This window comes from Gracilinanus agilis, chromosome 5 (assembly GCF_016433145.1).
Source record: "Gracilinanus agilis isolate LMUSP501 chromosome 5, AgileGrace, whole genome shotgun sequence".
Classification (NCBI taxonomy): domain Eukaryota; kingdom Metazoa; phylum Chordata; class Mammalia; order Didelphimorphia; family Didelphidae; genus Gracilinanus; species Gracilinanus agilis.
In genome coordinates, this window is record NC_058134.1 from 311,074,172 (window position 1) to 311,095,307 (window position 21,136).

The window sequence follows — 21,136 nt, forward strand, 5'->3', positions numbered from 1 at the left end:
GAATTGAATATAATAGAGTGAGTTGAAAAATAAAAGATTAAAATATAAACTAAGATAAGGACAAGAATGCCAAGACAGAAATATGTGAAACTTTAAAGGAAAATAAGAAAGGGTGTCAGACTCCAAAAGAACTTCTAGAAGAGCTCAAAAATCAAATGAGATGTAGAAATAATTTGGGAAAAGAAATGAGTCACAGCTTAGAAATTTCTTAAAAAACAGAATTGCCCAAATGGAAAAAGAAGTGCGATAGCTCAATGAAAAAAAGAATAGCTTACTAAAAATTAGAATTGGGGAAATGGAAGGTAATAACTCCATAAGACATTAGGAAAAAAATAAAATCAAAGGAATGAAACAATAGAAGAAAATTTGAAATATCTCCCTGGAAAAATGTCTGACCTGGAAAATAGATCCAACAGATACAATCTAAGAGTCACTAGACTACCTGAAAACAATGAAATCATTAGGGGAAACTGCCCTGATATTCTTGAACAAAAAGGGGAAATAGAAATGGAAAGAATCTACCCAAAACCTTGACTCTGGTTTTATCAAATACTAAAATTATTATGGTCATTTACTACTGTGTTAAGTACCTAATCTATTCCATTGATCCCCTATCAATTACCAGATTGTTTTGATAATTACTGCTTTCTTATATAGTTTGAGATCTAGTATGGCTAGGCCATTTTTTTCTTTTAATTCTCTTTATATTCTTGACCTTTTGTTCTACTAGATGAATTGTATTATTATTTTTTCCAGCTCTATCAAATAAACATTTGATAGATGGATTGGTATGGCACTGAATAAGACAATTTAGGTAGAGTTATAATTTTTAATATATTCACTTGAATATATTATATTCATGAGCAATTAATATTTTTCCAGTTGTTTAAATCTGAATTTCTTTGGATGAAAATGTTTTATTATTGTGATCATATAATTCCTGGATTTAAGCAGGTAGACTCCTAGGTGTTTTGTATTGTCTACAATTTTAGAAAACCTAATTTCTCTCATGATTGCTGTTGGACTCTGTTGGTAATATATAAAATCATGAGATCATTAATTTCTTAGGTTCAGTGTAATTTGTTTTTTTATTTCTTTCTTTTTTTAATTTTTAAAAAATTTCATTTAAAATTAAGAAAATGTTTCCATGGTTCCATGATTCATATTCTTTCTCTCCCCTCTTCCCACCCTTCCCATAGCCAATGAGCAATTCCACTGGGTTTTACATGTGTCATTGATCAAGACCTATTGATATTTGCACTAAGGTGATTGTTTAGAGTCTACATCCCTAGTCATATCCTCATTGACCCATGTGATCAAGCAGTTGTTTTTTCTTCTGTGTTTCTACTCCCACAGTGATTTCTCTGGATGTGGGTAGTGTTCTTTATCATAAGTCCCTCCGAAATGTCTTGGATCATTGCATTGCTGCTAGTACAGAAGTCCATTACATTCAGTTGTGCCACAATGTATGCATCTCTGTGTATAAGGTGCTCCTGGTTCTGCTCCTTTAACTCTGCGTCAATTCCTGGAGGTTGTTCCAGTTCACATGGAATTCCTCCAGTTCATTGTTCCTTTTCATGTTTCTCTTGATTTTTGTATTTGGATATCAATTTTTCTGTTTAGTTCTGGTCTTTTTTTACAAATACTTGGAAATCTTCTATTTTGTTGAATGCCCATACTTTTCCCTAGATGTATGTAGTCAATTTTGATGGGTAGGTGATCCTTGGTTGTAGAACCAATTCTCTTGGCTTTCTGAATATCATATTCCAAGCCTTGCAGTCCTTTAGTGTGGAGGCTACCAGATCCTGTATAATAGTGATTGGTGCTCCTTTATATTTGAATTGTCTCTTTCTGGCTTCTTGTAATATTTTCTCCTTAGCTTGGAAGCTCTTGAATTTGACAATTACATTCCTGGGGGTTGTCTTTTGAGGATTTAATATAGAGGGTGATCTATGGATTCTTTCCATGTCTATTTTGCCCTCTTGTTGAAGAACATCAGGGCAATTTTCTTGGATAATTTCTTGTAGTATGATGTCAAGGGTTCTGTTTATTTCTACGTTTTCAGGTAGACCTAAATGATTCTCAAATTGTCTCTTCTAGATCGGTTTTCCAGGTCAGTCATTTTCTCAGTGAGATATTTCATGTTTCCTTCTATTTTGACATTCTTTTGACTTTGTTTTATTAATTCTTGCCATCTTGTGAGATCATTAGCTTCTACTTGCCCAATTCTGGTCTTTAAAGACTGGTTTTCAGCTATGACTGTTTGATTTTCCTTTTTGATTTGTCCTGCTTTTCATGGCTTCCAGCAGGTCAATTATGGTCTTCAGTTTGCTTATCCTTTCATTTGATTTCTGGGCTTCTTTTTCCAAGTGGGAAATTCTGTCTTTTAAACTGTTATTTTCTTTTTGAACTATTTCCCACTTTTCTTGCCAAGTTTCTTCTATTTTTTTCATCATCTCAAATCTGAGCTCCTCAAGAGCTTGTGATCAATTACCATTTTTTGGGAAGGTTTGAATGTGTTTACTTGTTTGTCATTCTCTGCTGTCTCCTCTACAATCTGGATTTTTTTCTCCATAAAATTATCCTGGGTCAATGCCTTTCTCTTATTCTTTTTGGTGTTTGTAGATTATATTTCTTGGGTTTTGGTGGCCATTGCTTTGTTGGTTTTTCCTTCCCTTCCCAGCCAGAAGTCTGAGTGAGGAAGGCAGGCTCTCTGTGTATTGAGCTACATAGTGGTTTTTGCCGTGAGGCTATTTTTGAGTCTCCTCTGCATCTGCTGTGTGCCATCCCTCTCAGCTCTATCTCTGTGCCCAAGGTCCACGTTCCTCAACCTCCTGGAATCCTAAGGCTAGCTGCTCTCAGGGGTATGTCTGTGGTGTTCTCAGCCAGCTCCCAAGAACCTAGAGATTGCCTCACACTCACTATGATTCTGGTGTGCTGACTCTGACTCTGGTGCCATGGGTGGAGTGGGGGAGGGATAACCAGCTCATGCTTTGGAGGGAGTTGTTTAACCTTCTTATAGCATGGAAATGCCCAAATTCCACTTATCTTCAAGGCAGCATCCTACAGTAGAGCCCCTTCATTCATCTGATTATTTTTTTTTGTCCTTTTGAGGCACTTTATATCGGCTGGTAGTGAGGAGAAGATCCTTGCTTCTACACTATGACACCTTAACTCGGAAGTTCTCTTTCTTTTTTTTTTTTAAACTCTTACCTTCTGCCTCGGAATCAATACTATGTATCAATACTATGTATTGATTCCGAGGCAGAAGAGTGGTAAAGGCCAGGCAATAGGGGTTATGTGACTTGCTCAGGGTGCACAACTAGGAAGTATCTGAGGCTCTCAATCCACTGAACCACCCAGCTGCCCCCCCCCCGCCCCGGTTCAGTATAATTTTCAGTGAGTCTGACACTTCAGAAAGGTTTTTTATTTTTTCTTCTGACCTTTTAATTTTCTTCCTAGTCTTTCCTCTAATGCTCCTTTTTTCTCCCAATTCTTTCTTCTAGAATTCATAATACATTTATCATGTGATTTTTAAAAAAACTTTTGTTTTATCTCTTAACACAAATTCTATCTGCCCTTTTTTTTTAAAGCTTTGCTTGTAGTTATTTTCTTCTTCTGGATTTGTGTCCTGTGAGTTTCTGGTTCTTTGTAATAGCTATTTAGAGTAGTGTCTTTTTTTTTACTCATTCTTCTAGCCTTCTTTGATGAATTGAAATTTTGTGTTAAGGCCAGGTTCTGTACTCTTCTGGAGGGAATGTAGGACTTTGTTTAGTTCTAGTTTGTATTCTCTGACTAGAAAGTGTGTTTTTTTTAGATCTTGGGGTGACTCAGACTAGGGAACTGCAACCTTTTAGCATGCCCTAAGGGATCTGTACTCTTGGTTTGAGTTTTGCCATTTCTGGATTCCAGTTTTGTCTGGGCAACATAATTTTAGTTCTGCCCTTGCTAGAAGTTACTGCAGACTGCTGCTGGTCCAAAATTCTGTTACCTAACTAGAAGGCTCTGTAAGTTCAAAGTTTCAGAACTGCAGGCTTATTCTAGGGCTGAGCTCCCTGCCATGGTTATTATGCTACAGGCCTCACTCAGCCCACTTTTTTTATTTAATTTTTTTCCCCTCAATTACATGAAAAACAACAATTTTAATCTTTTTTTTCAAAAGGTTTGAGTCAACAGCAAACAGTTTGATAGATTTTACATGTCCAATAATGGAAAACATTTTTCCATATTAGTCATTTTGTGGAAGAACTGGAACAAATAAAAAAATGAAGAAAGAAAGTGACATGTAGTATGACTCAGTTTTCATTCAGACTCAATCAGTTCTTTCTCTGGAGGTAGATGGAATTTTTCATGATGAGTCTTTGGGGATTGTCTTGAATCATTGTATGCTAAGAGTAACAAAGTCTTTTGAAATTACTCATTATATAATATTGCTGTTATTGTGTACAATATTCTACTGGATCTGCTCACTTCACTCCGCATCAGTTAATGCAGATGATTTCATGTTTTTCCAAAATCATCCTCATCATTTCTTATAGCATAATAGTATTCCATTATAATAATATGCCAAAACTTGTTCAGCCATTCCCCAATGTTTCCAATTCTTTGCTATCACAAAAAAACTGCTATAAATACTTTTTTACAAATAGATCCTTTTCCCTTTTTAAAAAATCTCTTTAAGATACAAACCTTGTGGTGATATTGCTAGATCAAAGAATACACACAATTTTAAAGCCTTTCCTGATAACAACTCTGTCTGATAACCTTTAGTTATCATTGAAAGAAAATTGGGCCATATACATCTTTGCTAGTCAATTAATGTAATTGCTGTGAAGTGTCTATTGACTCTGCCTAATCACCATATAGCATAGGAACAAAAATAATAGTAAATAACTTATGTTCTGACAAAATTTTCAAAATCTCTCCTCATTCATTGCCTCATTGAATTCTAGCCCCACCTTTTCAAATTTCTGAGGCTCAGAGAGTTGAAGTTATACAATGGCTAAGCTCAGAGTAGGACCATGATCTGCTGGTTTCTAATCTAGTGCTCTTTCCAATTAATTGTGTTATATTTTGTTTAAATATATCAACAAACTAATATACATCTGTTCCCAGCCTTTATAGATTCATACAGTATGGTTATCTCTAAACTTTTAAGAATTTAATGGGAACATTTTCTCATCTATTATTGGAAACATATTCCTGAGCAAATCAACTATCCTTCTCCCTTCTCTCACCCTTCTGTAGAGGTTCTTGTGCACTTTTATTATACCCAGGAAAACACTATTAATATGTTCCCCTAGATAGTGAAAGACATTTCCCTTTCTGACTCTCCATTTTTCCAATTCATTCAACCTATGTAAAGAGGTCAGAAATCTTCTCAAAAGCTTTCCATGTTAACCCATTCTTTATTCTTTCATTCCCCAAATATTCCCTTCTTTTTTCCATATTTCAGAGTCCCTGATTTCATTCACAGCACAATTATAGGAACTGAACCAACCATTCTGGAAGGCAATTTAGAACTATGCCCAAAAGGCTATAAAACAATGCCTACTCTTTGATCCAGTAATATGTCTATTAGATCTGTATGCCAAAGAGAAAAAAAAGGGAGGGTTAGGGGAGGACCTATCTTTAGAAAAATATAGCTGCTCTTTTTGTGGTGACAAAGAATTGAAAATTGAAGGGATTTCCATCCTTTGGGGAATGGCTGAACAAATTGTGGTATATGATGCTGATGGAATACTATTGTGCTATAAGAAATAATACACAAGGTGATTTCAGAAAGAGCTGGAAAGATCTACATGAACTGATGCAGAGTAAAATAAATAGAACCACAAGAATATTATACACAATAACAGTAGTATTGTGGCATGATCAGTCTCAGCAATACAATGATCCAGGACAGTTCTGAGGGATTTATGACAAAGAATGCTCTCCACCTCCAAGAGAAAGAATTGTTGGAGTCAGATCGCAGATCAATGCATGTGATTTTTTTACTACGCTTATTCGGGTTTTTGTTTGGGGGAGGTTAGTTTTGTATGATTATTCTCTTACAATTATGAACAATACAGAAATATGTTTTGCATGATAATACATGTATAACTCAGATTGAATTGCTTTCTAGCTCTGGTAGTAGAAAGGGAAGGGAAGGAGAGAGACAATTTGGACCCTATAATTTAGGAAAACGTATGTAGAAATTTGTTATTACATGTAATTGGTAAAAAATAAAATATCTTTATAATAAAAAAGACAGTTAACATGTAATCTTTCCTAATTTCCCAAGTTGCTAGCACTTTCTCTTTGAAATTATTTTCCATTATAGTCAATCCTCAACATACATGCATTTTACTTTCACAACTTCACATGATTTTTTGAGTAACTCGTTTTCACTTTTGGTTGGCAATAGCACATTCTATGTGGCTATGTGCAGCAGAGGAAATAAGGAGAAGCATGATGCATGTAAATTTGTGGAGAAGCTAGGTAGCTTGGTATAACTGATCAACTGGCTAAAGACAAAGAGGCCACCAGACCCATCATCAGTCAAAACCTCAAAGTTAAACATCAATTTGACTCTCCTACTCCAAGACCTTTAAGGATCTCAAAGTGTGTGCACAAAGTAGACATCAAGATTATTTCCTTCATGGTCTTCTACACCATCTGCTAGCCATGAAAGACAGAGTATCAGAGTTAATGTTGAGACCTCACATGTCTCAGCATCTTCCATCAGCAGTGACCAAAATCCAAGCAACCTAACCCCTCCCTTGGTTTTCCAAGAGTAGTCAAAGTAGAGAGGTTTACAGCAGAAGAGCATACAGCACAACATCATACTACCATCTGACACAATGGAAGGTAAGATTTAGATTTTAAAATGTCCTTATTTACTCTACAGCATTTATAGTACTGTAGATTTCATTTGTTATGAAAAGTAAATACTATCTGAAATAATTTTTTTTATTGAGATGTTAGCACAAAAAGGTCACATAATTCAAGGGAATTACCAGTGAGTAAAAAATGTTTTGCATGTTACCAATTTTATTTTGTGTACTGCATTTTAAAGTTATTTCATGGCTACTATGTTAGGAAAGGTACATACTATCAGAATTAATGTTTTGGTTGTAGAATTATATGCATAAAAGTGTATTTTTTGCAATCTTTAACAAAGGATTACAGTTTGGGGTGGTCATGAGAACCCATTTTCCATAGGTTCAACATATCAATCAATATTCATATTTTTTTACTTTCATGCCATTTTTCTAGGACTGTTTCTTCTGTGAAAATGGAGGATTGATTATACTTTGTATATACTTCATATTTATATTTATGTGTATTTGTTGTATCTTCCCTCTCTTCTAACCCACAATAGAATGTAATCTCCCATTCAGTTAGGAACTATTTCATTTTTGCCTTTGTTTTACCAGTACATTTCTTGCACACAGTAGGTACTTAATAAACATTTTTTTAAACATTTATTAATATTCATTTTTAACGTTTACATGCTTCATGCCCCTACTTTCCCCTTCACCCCCCGCTCTCCCTCCACCCGTGGCCAACGCACATTTCCACTGGTTGTAACGTGTCCTTGTTCAGGGCCTATTTCCAAATTGTTGGTAGTTGCATTGCTGTGGTAGTTTCGAGTCTACATCCCCAATCATGTCCGCCTCAACCCATGCGTTCCAGCAATTGTTTATCTTCTGTGTTTCCTCTCCTGCAGTTCTTCCTCTGAATGTGGGTAGCGTCTTTACCATAAATCCCTCAGAGTAAACATTTTTTTTTAAACCCTTGTACTTCGGTGTTTTGTCTCATAGGTGGAAGAGTGGTAAGGGTGGGCAATGGGGGTCAAGTGACTTGCCCAGGGTCACACAGCTGGGAAGTGGCTGAGGCCGGGTTTGAACCTAGGACCTCCTGTCTCTAGGCCTGACTCTCACTCCACTGAGCTACCCAGCTGCCCCTATAGAGTAAACATTTTTAAATTAAAAAAACTATGAGAGTTTATGCTTACCTGATGTGACCCTCAAAATCTTAGGGTTATCTCTATACCATAAAGCTTCAAAATACAACCTTAGTGAAGGATAGGGAAAGCAGTGAGAATAATCATTCTTTCACCTCTTGCTTCATTTTTTTAAATAACCCTTTCCTTCCATCTTAGAATCACGTATTGGTTCCAAGGTAGAGGACTAGGCAATTGGAGTTAAGTAACTTTCCCAGGGTCACATAGCTAGGAAGTATCTGAGGCTAGATTTAAGCCCAGGATCTCTGACCTGCTGGCCTGGATCTCTAATCATCGAGCCACCCAGCTGCCCCAGTCCGTTTGGTTTTAAATAAGGTGCTTAGCAAAACTTAAAGTGCTACCAGAGGAAAATAAGGGAACCCTCCTCCTCTCCCTCTCTCAAAGAGGAAAAAATTCATGAGTTTGTGAAATGATTTGGTTATTGAATTTTATCACAGAATTCCTGTTCCTTAAACGAAGAGATGAATAATGCATAATGCACATATACACATGTGGGCCTGCTAATATCTGCATTCATCTTCTCTTTTCTTAGGCTACGGAGAACTGCGTATGCATTCTTCATAATCTCTCCTACCAACTGGAGGCAGAACTCCCCGAGAGATATTCACAGAGTAACTACATTCAAAACAGAAATATCCAGACGACCAGTAACAAAAGCGTTGGGTGCTTTGGAAGTCGAAGCAGGAAAGTGAAAGAGGTATATATGTTGGTATCTTGCTTTTATAGAATATATGTTTCTAATCCCTCTCAGCCTGCTTTGCCGGCTTGAAGCCAACAGTACAGATTAATTACGTTTGCATACTCTGGACAAAGGACAGCCCTGATATGCTTCAAATTCACTATGAGGTCCTCTAATGAGAACTCTAAATTCTTTTACTCCAAAGTTATCTCCATGCCTGAGTTCATCAGTCGTACAGTCAGCGTTGAATGGAAGCTGCTAGTGCCTCGATTTTGAGTTCTGAATATTGTTCGTTTACTTAAGGAAATCTGGGAAAATCATTAAAATCTGAACATAGAGTGGTCGTATCACAAAGTTTTATGTTGCTCATTTGGAAGAAGCCTCAGATTATCTGTCTGGTTCCTCTGAAATAAATTAAGCAACTTTAATGATGTACTTTGGCCAAAAAAGAGCTAAAATTGACCATGATTTTAATCCTTAACCATTTTAAAGAATAAAAAATACTCTGTAATGACTTATTTAAAGTTTACCCGACTTTATAAGATACATGTTCACCTTTGATAGGCCACATGACAGAGTGGAAATGGGACTAGATTTGAAGTACAAAACCTACGTTCAAGTCTTGCCTTGCCTCTCTAATCTGGATGCCTTAGTGAGTCCCTTCTCTTTACGCTCCCTTACCACTCGAAATTTGTGATCCTACTTTCTTGAAACCTTCTCTTAGTATTTTTATAGCTGACTTTAATTGGGGATTTATTAACCTCATAAAAGGCATTCCGGACCAACCTCTCTTTAGGTTATTCTATGCCTACAGTGTGTCCAGTGGGGAAGTTTTGAAGAAGGAATAGAATTCTGGAGAAGTAAATTGAGTGGAGGCACAGGTATATGCTGGAATCAGCTTGAATGGAATGAGTATAGCACTGATTTTTTTTTTTTTGGTTTAATTTTGCGTATATACTTTTAAAAAAACTTTATTTAATTCACTGATTTAGAAAATTTGTCCATGGTTCCATGATTCATGTTCTTTCCCTCCCCTTCTCTAGAGCTGATTTTAATGTAAATGAAAATGTATATTCCATTTACGTCTCAGAAATGGGCCAATGCTTCAAAATGATGCCCCGATTTAGTGTTTTGTTGATTTTCTAGACATAAGGAAGTGATGCAAAGCAGATAAACCTTAAAAGTGTCCCGTGTACATTGGGGTGGGGCTGATTGTTAAACATTATCATCGCATTCCTGGGAAGAGGAACCATTCATGTTCTCTTAATCTGTTTCTGTCATAAGCCCCGCTTCTCCGCTTCTCTGCTCTTTCTTTCTCCTTTAGAGAATTGGAACAATCTGTTCTCCTTAGAACAGAAGTGACTGAAATATGCTAATTCTAGAATCTGTTGTGTTTGCATGCCTAGCAATACCAGGACGTCCCCTTGCCGGAGGAAAAGAGTAACCCTAAAGGTGTGGAATGGCTGTGGCACTCCATTGTGATAAGAATGTATCTATCCTTGATAGCCAAAAGTATCCGGAACTACACGCAAGAAGCATCTTTGGGAGCTCTCCAGAACCTCACAGCAGGAAGCGGGCCGGTAAATCTTCTTCCTATTTTTTTTTAAAATCCTTGTACTTTGGTGTATTTTTTCTGATAGGTGGAAGAGTGGTAAGGGTGGTCAATGGGGGTCAAGTGACTTGCCCAGGGTCACACAGCTGGGAAGTGGCTGAGGCCGGGTTTGAACCCAGGACCTCCTGTCTCTAGGCCGGACTCTCATTCCACTGAGCTACCCAGCTGCCCTCTTCTTCCTATTTTAATGCTTTTTTAAAAGAAAAAGTAAGATTCCTGAGGGCCCACGAGGGGTGACTGCTAAGTCCAAGACGTGCCCACTTCAACTTCAGCCAGTCGCCAGAAACTAGAACTTGGGCGTCTTCCAAGACATGCCCCGTAGGCTCCCCGCCCGGGGGGCCTCAGATTACAAAGGAGTCAGTCATATGGTATCACATTGTAGGGGAAGAAATCACGTGCTAGCACTTATTCCCAGAAATCTAACTATAGAATTTCCAGTATTCGTTTCTGTGTCTTCCTGTGGACCGAAGGTCAGCTTTGCAAGCATGTCTTTTGCTCCCCGAAGGTGTAATAACCCATCGGGGGGAAAAAAAATCAGTTTCTTTTTTAAGACTTTCCCTAAAGGGGAAGCTTCAGGGGCTCCTTTTTGTTTCGTGACCCTCGTAGGAAAAGGTGGGGGCCCTGCCAGAAGCATCTTCCTCAGCACGATGTACATAAAGATTAGAGAAATCACTTTGAGTTAAGCTTCTAGGTTTGAGTTGTGCCCATTAAATGATCTTCATCTATGAGAACAATACAGACCTCTGAGCATGGACAGTCACTTTGAGGTTGTGGCCAAGTTAAAAGGGATCAGTTAAAGGCGTTCCGGGACTGGCTTTGGAGCGCACGTTGGTGCATGATCCTTGAATACGGTTGTCTATACCAAGCTCTGAAGTTGCTCAATTTATAAAATCCCTTCTCGCTCGTATCCAACACCGTAAGCAAAACGACGAAGCCTCCAGCCCTCGGATCCGGCTGTGTTCTGAATAAAGTAAAAGTCCAGATGCCCGTCCGGGACATCAGTACCAGGCAGGTGTTGTAGTCCGTTTGAAAGGACCATAGAGACTTTGAGAAGTCGCTGTATAAAGACAAGGATGCCACCTTTTGATTGGTGGGAAGAGCTCAAGCCCCAACTGTTAGCCTACATATAAACCAGCAAGGGCGTTTGGGGCCAGTCGCTCAAGTGAGGAAAGACTATAAATTGTGGGTCTTAGAATTCCAGGCTCTTGTGAGGACGTTAAAGGACTTCCCTTCCTCTCTTCCCCCCTCCCCTGCCACCAAAGAGACTAGAATCGTAGGCGACTTCCACATCCAGCTGGGAGGAGAGAGATACACGCCAGGGACAAAAATGTTCAGTCTCCTAAGAAAAGGCACCTACGTGTCCAGAGACCGAATGGACCAGGCTCTGCCTTTGTGGTCTACAAAGGGTCAGCAGCCCTGGAGACTCGGTTAGCACCAGGGGCCACATTTCCAGAGCAGGAGTGTCCGGCAGCATCCTTCCCGTTGAAAGCTAAAAGACGAATTGTGGACATCCGAGTCCCACTGGGAAGGGCAGCCTCAGGACTCTAGGAGGGCGCTGATACTCGGGACATAGCAGAGGGCCACTCCTAAGAGAAACTTCTCGAGGGTTCTTTGAAGACGAGACAGAATTCCAGTAACGCGGAGTTAGGAGAGATCCCTTTGCCACGCTGGTTTCCTACATGTTTCGTGATGCCCTTTTAGTATGAGTTTGAGCCCACTGGCCCCAGAGACCCGTAGGTGCCCAGGTCTGAGAGTCTGCTTGTTTTACAAGGATGGTTCAGTAAACCGGTGCCCTTTCTAAAATGCCAACGAGCACTGGCCCAGGGAGAAGGGGGAAGCACAGCACAAGGCACGCAGGGCTCAAATTCCCAAGCTGTGCCTTTGGAATCTTTAAAGGAGCCGGGCGGTAGTGAGCCACCCTCGGATACTGTGCAGGACCCATGAGTACAGTAACGGTTAGGAGAGTGGCACCTCTACAGTAATCTCCTGTGAAAGCATTTTCCTCTGTAATTGGGGCATAACTCATGCTTCCTGAGCTTCCCAGAAGTCTTTCCTACTTTAAATCAGACGATCTATCCCTTAAACCCTTAATGCTTGATCTGAAACTCCTTCTGGGGCTCAGCCAAGTTCCATTTCAGCCGACTGGGACTGAGAATGTTCCCGTCGAGGACCTTCTCGGGGAGTTCAGCCTGATCCGAGGCTCCCCCTCCCTTGTCCTCTGTACGCTTCTCTCCAGGAGGACAGAGACGGCAATGCTGTCCTGCCAGACCTAATCTTACTCTGACCTCTAGGAAATCTCCCACGAGCAGGCACGGGTGCCCAGACGTGCCCTGGGAACACTGGGAAGGCCACTATCGACGCATGGAGTATCATGTCAGGAAATATTGGCCACAAGGGAAGTTAATTAGTAACTAAATATTTTCCGTAATTCTTCGTCCTAACTTGTTTCTCTTTTCTGCTTCTGCCTGTTCAAGGCGTCTAACGGCCTTCAGCCCCCGTAAACATCGATGTCCTTGATCAGAGCAGCCGTCAGTGCAAGGAATCCAGAAGGGTTAGCATAGAGTTACACTCGGCTTAGCCTGTAGGAGAAACTGTTTTCTACAGGGCTCCGGATCTACTCCAGAGCAAAGGATTTTAAACGGGCATTTAAGCCGAAAATGGTATTTATTCTTATGGATTGAGGAGTTGCAGGAGAGTTCCTGACATAGACAGTTTTGAAAACGTACAGCTCAGCTTCGAGCCATCCAAAAGCTCTAGATATTGCTGTCTTCCTAAGAACTAACTGCCACCCAGAACACTGATAGCATGTGCCTCCTGTCTAGATGCCGTCTGCCGTAGCCCAGACTGTCGTCCAAAAGGAAAACGGCCTTCAGCACACGAGAAAAATGCTGCACGTGAGTGATTTAAGTGTAAAAAAGACGGCAGTCTCCCTGCTGAGGAACCTGTCTCGGAACTTTGCTCTCCAGAATGAAATTGGTGAGTATTCGGTGTTCGGTGTATTCAAAACCCCAATTGTTGTGAAAATAATGCAAGAAAAGGAAACAGAAAAATCTGTAGTCACTGAATAATGTAGAATATGGTGGTTTTGTGCCTAGGATTCTGGCTGCTTGGGATTCATTAGAATTAAGTTAAATTCATTTTTAATATTTTATAAATTTATTTATTTACTTATTTATAAAACTTCCATCTTAGAATCAAGACTGTATATTGGCTCCAAGGCAGAAGAATGGTAAGAGCTAGGCAATGGGGGTTAAGTGACTTGTCCAGGGTCACACAACTTGGAGTGACTGAGGCCAGATCTGAACCCAGGACCTCCCAACTCCCAACTTCTCTATCCACTGAGGTGTCTAGCTGCCCCAATTCCCCCTTTTTTTGAACGACAACAATCGTTTTAAAGTGTCTCCTGAGAAAAAGCACCCAAGTATCCGGAGACTGAATGGGCCGGGTTATGAACGAGGAAGAGCTGGGAAGTGGTATTTCTTCAGCATGGAGACTCTCTTTAGAATCCCAATAACCATTGGCCTACGTCATCCTGTCCCATTCAGCGCTTGTCCATGCTTTCTGTAACCCTTCACTGAAGAGCCACGTGATGCCTCTCCTCAGGTCTTTGGCCATCTCAAGGCTACCAATACAACTGGCAGCACAGCTGTTACTCCTCACTCTCACACTCACTCTCTGACTCGACTTCATCCTAGTCCCTGCCCTTTAGGCCATTTCCCAATGATAGATATTCAACAAATGCCTTTTTCCCCGTATGCCGCCTAGTTCTTCATTCCCATTTGATTTGGTCACATAAGCGAGTGGAGAAGTTCCCATCGCCCTTTGGGCCGCACACGAGTTGCATTTTTCTTTGGGGGGTCCATAATTGGACTCTTATGAGATGGTGACGGTTCACGGATTTTAGCCATCACCATCTCGTAAGAGTCCCCAAACCAAGTGGTTTTTAGCCACATCATTTCAACAGCACAATGAATATTGCTGTAAAAAAGATGACTCTGAGGACAGTAAACACCTTAGAATCATGGCTGTCGTTGTGCAGCTTCCCAAATGCAATCCTGACTCATGTAGTCTTCCTTTTCAGATCTGAGTCCAGTTTGCTGTTTTTCCGTGATACCTCTAGGGCATGTGCATTCATGGACTAACTCTATGGGGTTCCCTGTCTGCCTTCCTGCTTGCCATAACTGGGGCGACATTCATGTGGATTTTCCTGTGTAGACGAGTCAGTTCATCTCAGTTTAGTGCCAGCTGGTTTCACTGAGAAGGCCCTCTAGCATTTGGGGGAGCAGTTGTAATTAACAGTATGCTTTCTGTAACTAGACATAGGTAGGGAATTAGGGAACCTCTTCATCAATAGATTCTACTTGTATTTGGACTTCATCATGCAGGCTAATCCCCCAAGGCATCGGCAAACATCTTTGGAAGCACATCTCCCTATGTTGTGCTCCTCCATTTCTGTTCCTCTTCAGTGGATTGTGGAGCACAGATAAGTTATCTCCATGGTCCCATGCGTCGTGGAATCTTATATCATTTTAACATGCACGATAGCAAACATCTTCTTCAAAGAGGATTTTTAAGGCTGCAGTTTGCTGTACCAAGTCAAACGATTTTCAATAATTAACAAGCAAACCCAAGTCTTATCATTTCTGCACCTCTCTGTCATCGTGATGTTGTGGGCTGTTATAGAATGTCATTTCTAAAATCCAGACAATGAGTTGCTGTTCAATCGTATTTTGTAAATAGTTCTCTTAATGCCTTTTATCATTATGTCAGGCATTGCCCACCCACCCTTGAGACTGACTCAGGCATTGCCCACCCACCCTCAAGACTGAGATTTTCTTTGTGCCAACAAAAAGCAATTAAGGAAAAACAAAAACCTTATCTGACAATGTATATACATGTAGCAATCCCTCTCCTCCCTGCTGTATGCAAAGAGGTATGTTTGGTTGTTGATTCTTCAGGAATTTCAATAGTTTTATTATTTCTCAGCTCAACTTCCTTCTGGTAACCTTTTTTTTTTAACTCCTTCCCTTCCTTCTTAGGATTAGTACTGTGTACAGGTTCCAAGGCAGAAAAGCTGTGCGAGGAATTAAATTTAGGGGTTTGACTAAAAATGTGAGAATTCTAAAATAATATAGTGGTTGCCAATTAAAATATTATAGCTCAAGTCAAAATAATATAAAATAGCTTTTATTTACAAAGAGGTGGAAAGAGTGAAAGTAGAGAGATATAAAATGAGGGTAGAGAAGATGTCTACTCTATCACACTAAATATTGCTCTGGTGTTCACCTCAGCCCAGCAGGGCTTGTTAACCCTTGACCAGAGGACCCGTGTTCCACCCATGCAGCATCCTCCAAGAGGAGAAGGTCTCTCTGGAACTAATCTCTCCAGAAGCCAGGAAAGGAAGACCAGCTACTCACTCACCCAAGAGCCAGTCCAAGAGCCAAGGTCCCAGAGCCAAGGTCCCAAGTCCAAAGTCACCTCCAAGAGGCAGGTCACCAGTCATAGCTCTAAGCCCAAGATTCAAGCCAGAGGGCCCAAGCAAGGGGCAGGTCCTTTCCTGCCCCTTCTCCTCTTCAGAAGGGCCAATCACAACTTCCAAATTGCCTAGCACTGCCTGGGGGGCAGTGTCTGTGGGATCCACCTCTCATCCTCTGAAGGTGTCAACTCTTATCTAAGGATTCACAAGTTTCTGACTAATTGTGTTAAAAGGGTGGAGCTCTCCAAGTAAGTGACTTGTGAATTCTCTTCTTGATAACAAAGTGTTAAGTAGGGATTTCTTATATTGATTAACTCAAAATAGACAAAAAGAATAAAGAATTCCCTTTCACAGCTATAAGGCCTAGGAAATGGGGGTTAAGTGACTTGCCTAGGGTCACCTAGCTAGGAAGTTTCTGAGTCCAGATCTGAACCCAGGACCTCCCATCTCGAGGCTTGGTAATCTTAATAATTTATTGTTTTCTTGGTTCTACTGAATTTCACTCTATATATCAATACAAAAAAAAAATCCAAGCTTCTTAGAATTCCTCTGAGACACTGAATCGTGTTACACAATAATATCCCATGACATGTATATGCTACAGTGTTTTTAAGTCGTTCCCCAGCAATTGAATATCTCTTTTGTATCCAGTTCTTTGCTTCCAGAAAGAGTGCTATGTAAACGTTTTGAGATATGTTAGACATGTTTCTGCCTCGGTCTTTTTTGAGCCAGAATTCCCAGGAAAGTCAAAGAATATAGATACTCTTAGTAACTTTTCTTGTATAATTCCATATTGAAATTCCATTTTACAGATCCTCTAACAAGACATGAGTACATGTATCTTGCTCTAGCCCCTGAAACATTGACTCTTTCCATCTTTTTCTATCTTTTCTTATCTTGACTATTTTTATGGAATATTTTCATTTTCATTTCTCTTTTTTTTTTTTTTTTCCTTTGGACCAGACTTTATGTAGTGATTCTTTTGGAAACTCTTTGCTTGAACCTGCTCAGTTTTCATTTTTTTTCATTCATTCATTCAAAGAAAATGATTTGGCACTAGATAGCAATTAATGACAGTGAAATACACAGATGATGACAGTCTCTTAAATTCCAGATCCCCACTGCAGCCAAATTAAAAAAAAATCAAACCTTGTGAATGAACCCTGGAGAACATGAATATCTTCACCAGCATCCACATCCCAATGGTGGGGAAAGCAAGTTAACTCACAGACTTGTGCTTAGGGCAGGAGATTATGGTCCAGCTACAGTGACTCTTACTAAACACACTGTGGTCTAGAAAAATGAGGAGACACTGATTCTCCGCAATCCTGTGGAGGAAAGGATGAGAGCAAAAGAATAATTGGGTTGGCTAAAAACTGCCACCATGTGGCTGAGTGCCTCTGCTTGTGTAAGGACTCCCCACAGCTTCAGTAACTCTGCCTTAAAGACCCACCAATCTCTCCATCCAACCAGAAAACTGCAGAGTTGCTGACTCTACCTAGCAACTCCTTCAAACATGAAAAAATGTGAATAATTCAGAACTGCTCTAGAGCCTGAGAAATTATAGGAGGGAATGGAATGGTATATCTCTAAAATTAAGGACCTCAAGCGACAACCCTCTTGAACCTCATAAGAAAAGAACAAAAAGATAGATGTTCAAGAGAGTCATTTGAGACATTTCTGAACAAACAAAAACAACCCAGAAGTGAACAAAATATTCAACTTTTAAATGCCCCCAAAGCTCAAGAAAGGAAAATAAGTTCAATTATCAAGAAAAGAACAAGCAATAAATGATCTCATTTACAGTTAATTGCCTTAAAACAATGAGAAAAATATACCTGTGGTGTACAAAATAGAAGTCGGGGGATTAAAAATCACAAAAGAATATGCATATCCATAAGTGCCACACAGTACATGTACAAAAATAAACCCCTTACTAGGGCATAAAGAAATTATAAAAGCAAAGGAGCAAAAGAGCTAAATATGTGTCTTTATAGACAGTAAATTCAGGGAAATAATAACTAATATAGAGCACATAAGCTAATGCTACACACCTTGAATGGAAGCTTAATAATGACATGCTGAATGATGAGCGAATCAAAAAAATAATTCCTAGATATAACCAATAATTGTGTTTAACAGAATGATAATTGACAACAGAATGACCAGAATTTCTGGGAAAACTATTTCTTCACATCCTTTCATCCCATAGGCACTGCAGAATGGCCTTTAATGTCCTATATTTGTGTCATTTCCCTTAATATTTTTAGATATCATACTTGTTGATATTTCCCCTATTTTACAATTTCTATTTTTCTTCTAATGTATTAATTTGATTCTTGCAAAAACTTTTTTATTGTTTTGAATTGTCCACTTTATATTTCTTGATAGGATACCCTTTATCCCTTGTATGGTTAAGAATGCTTCCCATAGCCATGGTTGTGAAAGGTAACTCGTGTTGTTTTCTACCTTCTTCATAGGGCAGCCTTTGGTATTCAGGTTGCATATCTATTTTGAGTTCACGTCACATATTGGTTTAATTCTAATTTCTTATGAACTGCCTTCAAATGCTTTTCAAAAATGTTGTCCCGCTCAGTAATTTAGGTTTTGTAGTTTATCATATTATAGAATACTTTTTTCTATTGGTTCTGTTTTCTTGCTTATCCATGCTATTCTATACATCTAATTTTCTGTTTTTTAGCCAGAACCAAATAATTTAACTGGCTTCAATGTTGGTCTTGTAATAACTACGTTCCCTTCCTTCTTATTTTTCCCTCATTGTTTCTCTTGGGAGTTTAGGCCTTTTATTCCTCCAGATTGTTATGATTAAAATTATCTGGATGGGGGCAGTTGGGTAGCTCAGTGGATTGAGAGCCAGGCCTGGAGACAGGAGGTCCTAGGTTCAAACCCGGCCTCAGACACTTCCCAGCTGTGTGACCCTGGGCAAGTCACTTGACCCCCATTGCCCACCCTTACCAATCTTCCACCTATAAGTCAATACACAGAAGTTAAAGGGTTTAAAATAAAAAAAAAATAAAAATAAAAAAAATTATCTGGAGACAATATCTTAATTTTGTAATTATTTGCTAAATAACAGACCAGAGAGAAAGACAGACAAAAATACAGACAGACCAAAAATCATTAGCCACACTAGCTCTTACACATCTGTCTTTGTGAGCAGCTAAACCAGCCCAGAAACAGATAATGTGTGCTCCTGAGTCCCTGGTTCCAGAAAAATGGGCTCACTTCCTCTCTGTTCTATCAGTTTGTGCTCTTCATGATGTCTCTTACCTGAGTCCTTCTGACTGGAGGACTCAGACCTCAATCAGGACAAGAGGCAGATCTTCCACACACCAAGAGTAACCAGACAGCATTTAGAAGGGCCATGCGTAGTATGTTTCCTAGCATGACTACTAGCTGGCTGACTTCCTTACCTAAGAAAATCCTTATTTACAGATAAAACAAAGAACTTGTCTCTACCTTGTCAGTCTTTACCAAACACAAAAGATTCCACCCATAGCCTTAGGGAGATACAATTTGAGCTTCATCAAAATCAAACTTTTTATTTTAGCTTTAAAATCAAAAGGTTGTTTTGGGGACCAAAAAGAGGTACAAATGAATAGTAACTTTACACAAAATGAATGCTATCATTTTTTCTAGTTCTAAAAAGTATTCCCTTAGTATATGATTTACATAGTACTAAATCTTTAAATTGATTTAGGTGGCATTGTCATTTTTTATTGGCATGCCTGAACCATAATTAGCGACTATCTCTGAACTATGGAAGTTTCCCTTTATTCCTGTAAAGAGTTTTTAATTTTATCAAGGATATAGATAATGCCTGCATAGACTATTTTCCAGAGGTTTTACAGAGATAACAAAGTGGACATGTGAATTCATGGTTCCTGTTGGTTGGGCGGGCATCTTTGGGGGGTGAGGGTAGTAATGATACTATGACTTTCCTCCTGCTCTTTTGGAATCTTCCCTTTTAAAATATGTCAGAAATTGATAACTGTGAATCTTTCCATGTATTTCCCTTTTCCCCCTCAAACTTCCATATATATTTGCTCATGTCCAGCAGCTCTTTCCAAATTCTTCCCAAGTGTCATTGCTAATTCCTATGATGATTAAAAAATTCCAAGAGACTGGGTTCTGGGTAGGAAAATCCATGTATTGAGTAGGCTAGCAATAACCAACATTGATCAGTGGTCTCTCTCTGTGATCGAAGACAAAGAAATTCTGCCATGTGAATCATTAAACACAGTGTTGGAAGCTCTTTATTCATCCCTCCCCTAAACATCCCAAGACATCTCTAATTGGTGAACAGCCGGAAAGGAAGTGTCTATCATTCTCTTATTCCCTAATGCCTTGATTAATTGTGGAAAATCACATGTCCTGTTGTATGATCCTAATGACCAGAAGGAGGAACCAATTTCTGCCCGCATAGGAGTTAATGTCAATACTTTTCAATGAGAGATTCAAGGACTCAGTAAACTTATTTATTGGGCAATTTCATAACTCATGATTTCACTTTTCTGTCACTCTACAATAGAAAATACTCTAGGTTGGGGCATACCTTGAATTTACTAAAATGGAGCTAATTCAATATATTAGAAAGAAATCTCATTCTTCATATATTGCATAGATTATTAAGAGCATGAAGTGGTTTTAGTGATGTTGCTAAAAAGAATAGATTTCTGTCGAGACAGCGGCAGATCTGCTCCATTTTATGTCCATTTACTCTCCTTCTATTTTCATATACAATTTCCCTTGGCATGTCTTATTTGAGTCATATGCTACACTCTTAGAAGGCTCAGGTTGCCTTCTACTACATTTTGGAAGTTGAAGCAATACTTAGCAGGCAGCTAAGTATTGTAGTATATAAAATGCTGGAATTGGAGTCAGAAAGACCTAGAGTCAAATCTTCCCTCGGGTACTACTAGTTGTGTACCTTTAAACAAGTCAGTTAACCTCTGTGACTTAGTTTCCTCACCTGTATAATGGAGATAATGACAGCACTTACTTCACACTTACTTCACTGGTCTTATGAGAATCAGATGAGAAAAGATATTAAAGCACTTTGTAAATCTTAAAGGATGATATCAATAAGTTATTATTCATCTTCCATCTACTTTCATAATGAACTCGAACTTTATGTTGTCTTTGCCATAGCAAAGTCAATAAAGTGTTTCTTCCCTTTTTCATTGTTTTTTGGGAGTCCCTCACTGGTGACTACTTAGATTTCTCTAAAAGTGGTGAAAGAGCCAATGGCTTTTACTTTTATTTATTTCCCTTTTGTTCCATCTAACAGCTTCTTTAAACAAGCTAGATTTGCTGCTGCTACAGTCTAATATGATGCCA

General features: G+C 39.1%; 1 protein-coding gene across 1 annotated transcript in view; it reads left to right on the forward strand.

The window, feature by feature from the left end:
- The window catches only part of PKP2 (plakophilin 2), a 99,735-nt gene that overhangs the window by 66,856 nt on the left and 11,743 nt on the right, over positions 1-21,136 (forward strand). Inside the window, exons 13-15 of the mRNA XM_044679309.1 lie at positions 8,541-8,705; positions 10,094-10,267; positions 13,122-13,275. Of these exons, the coding sequence (XP_044535244.1) occupies positions 8,541-8,705; positions 10,094-10,267; positions 13,122-13,275 (493 nt within the window). The remainder of the gene's footprint in view (positions 1-8,540; positions 8,706-10,093; positions 10,268-13,121; positions 13,276-21,136) is intronic.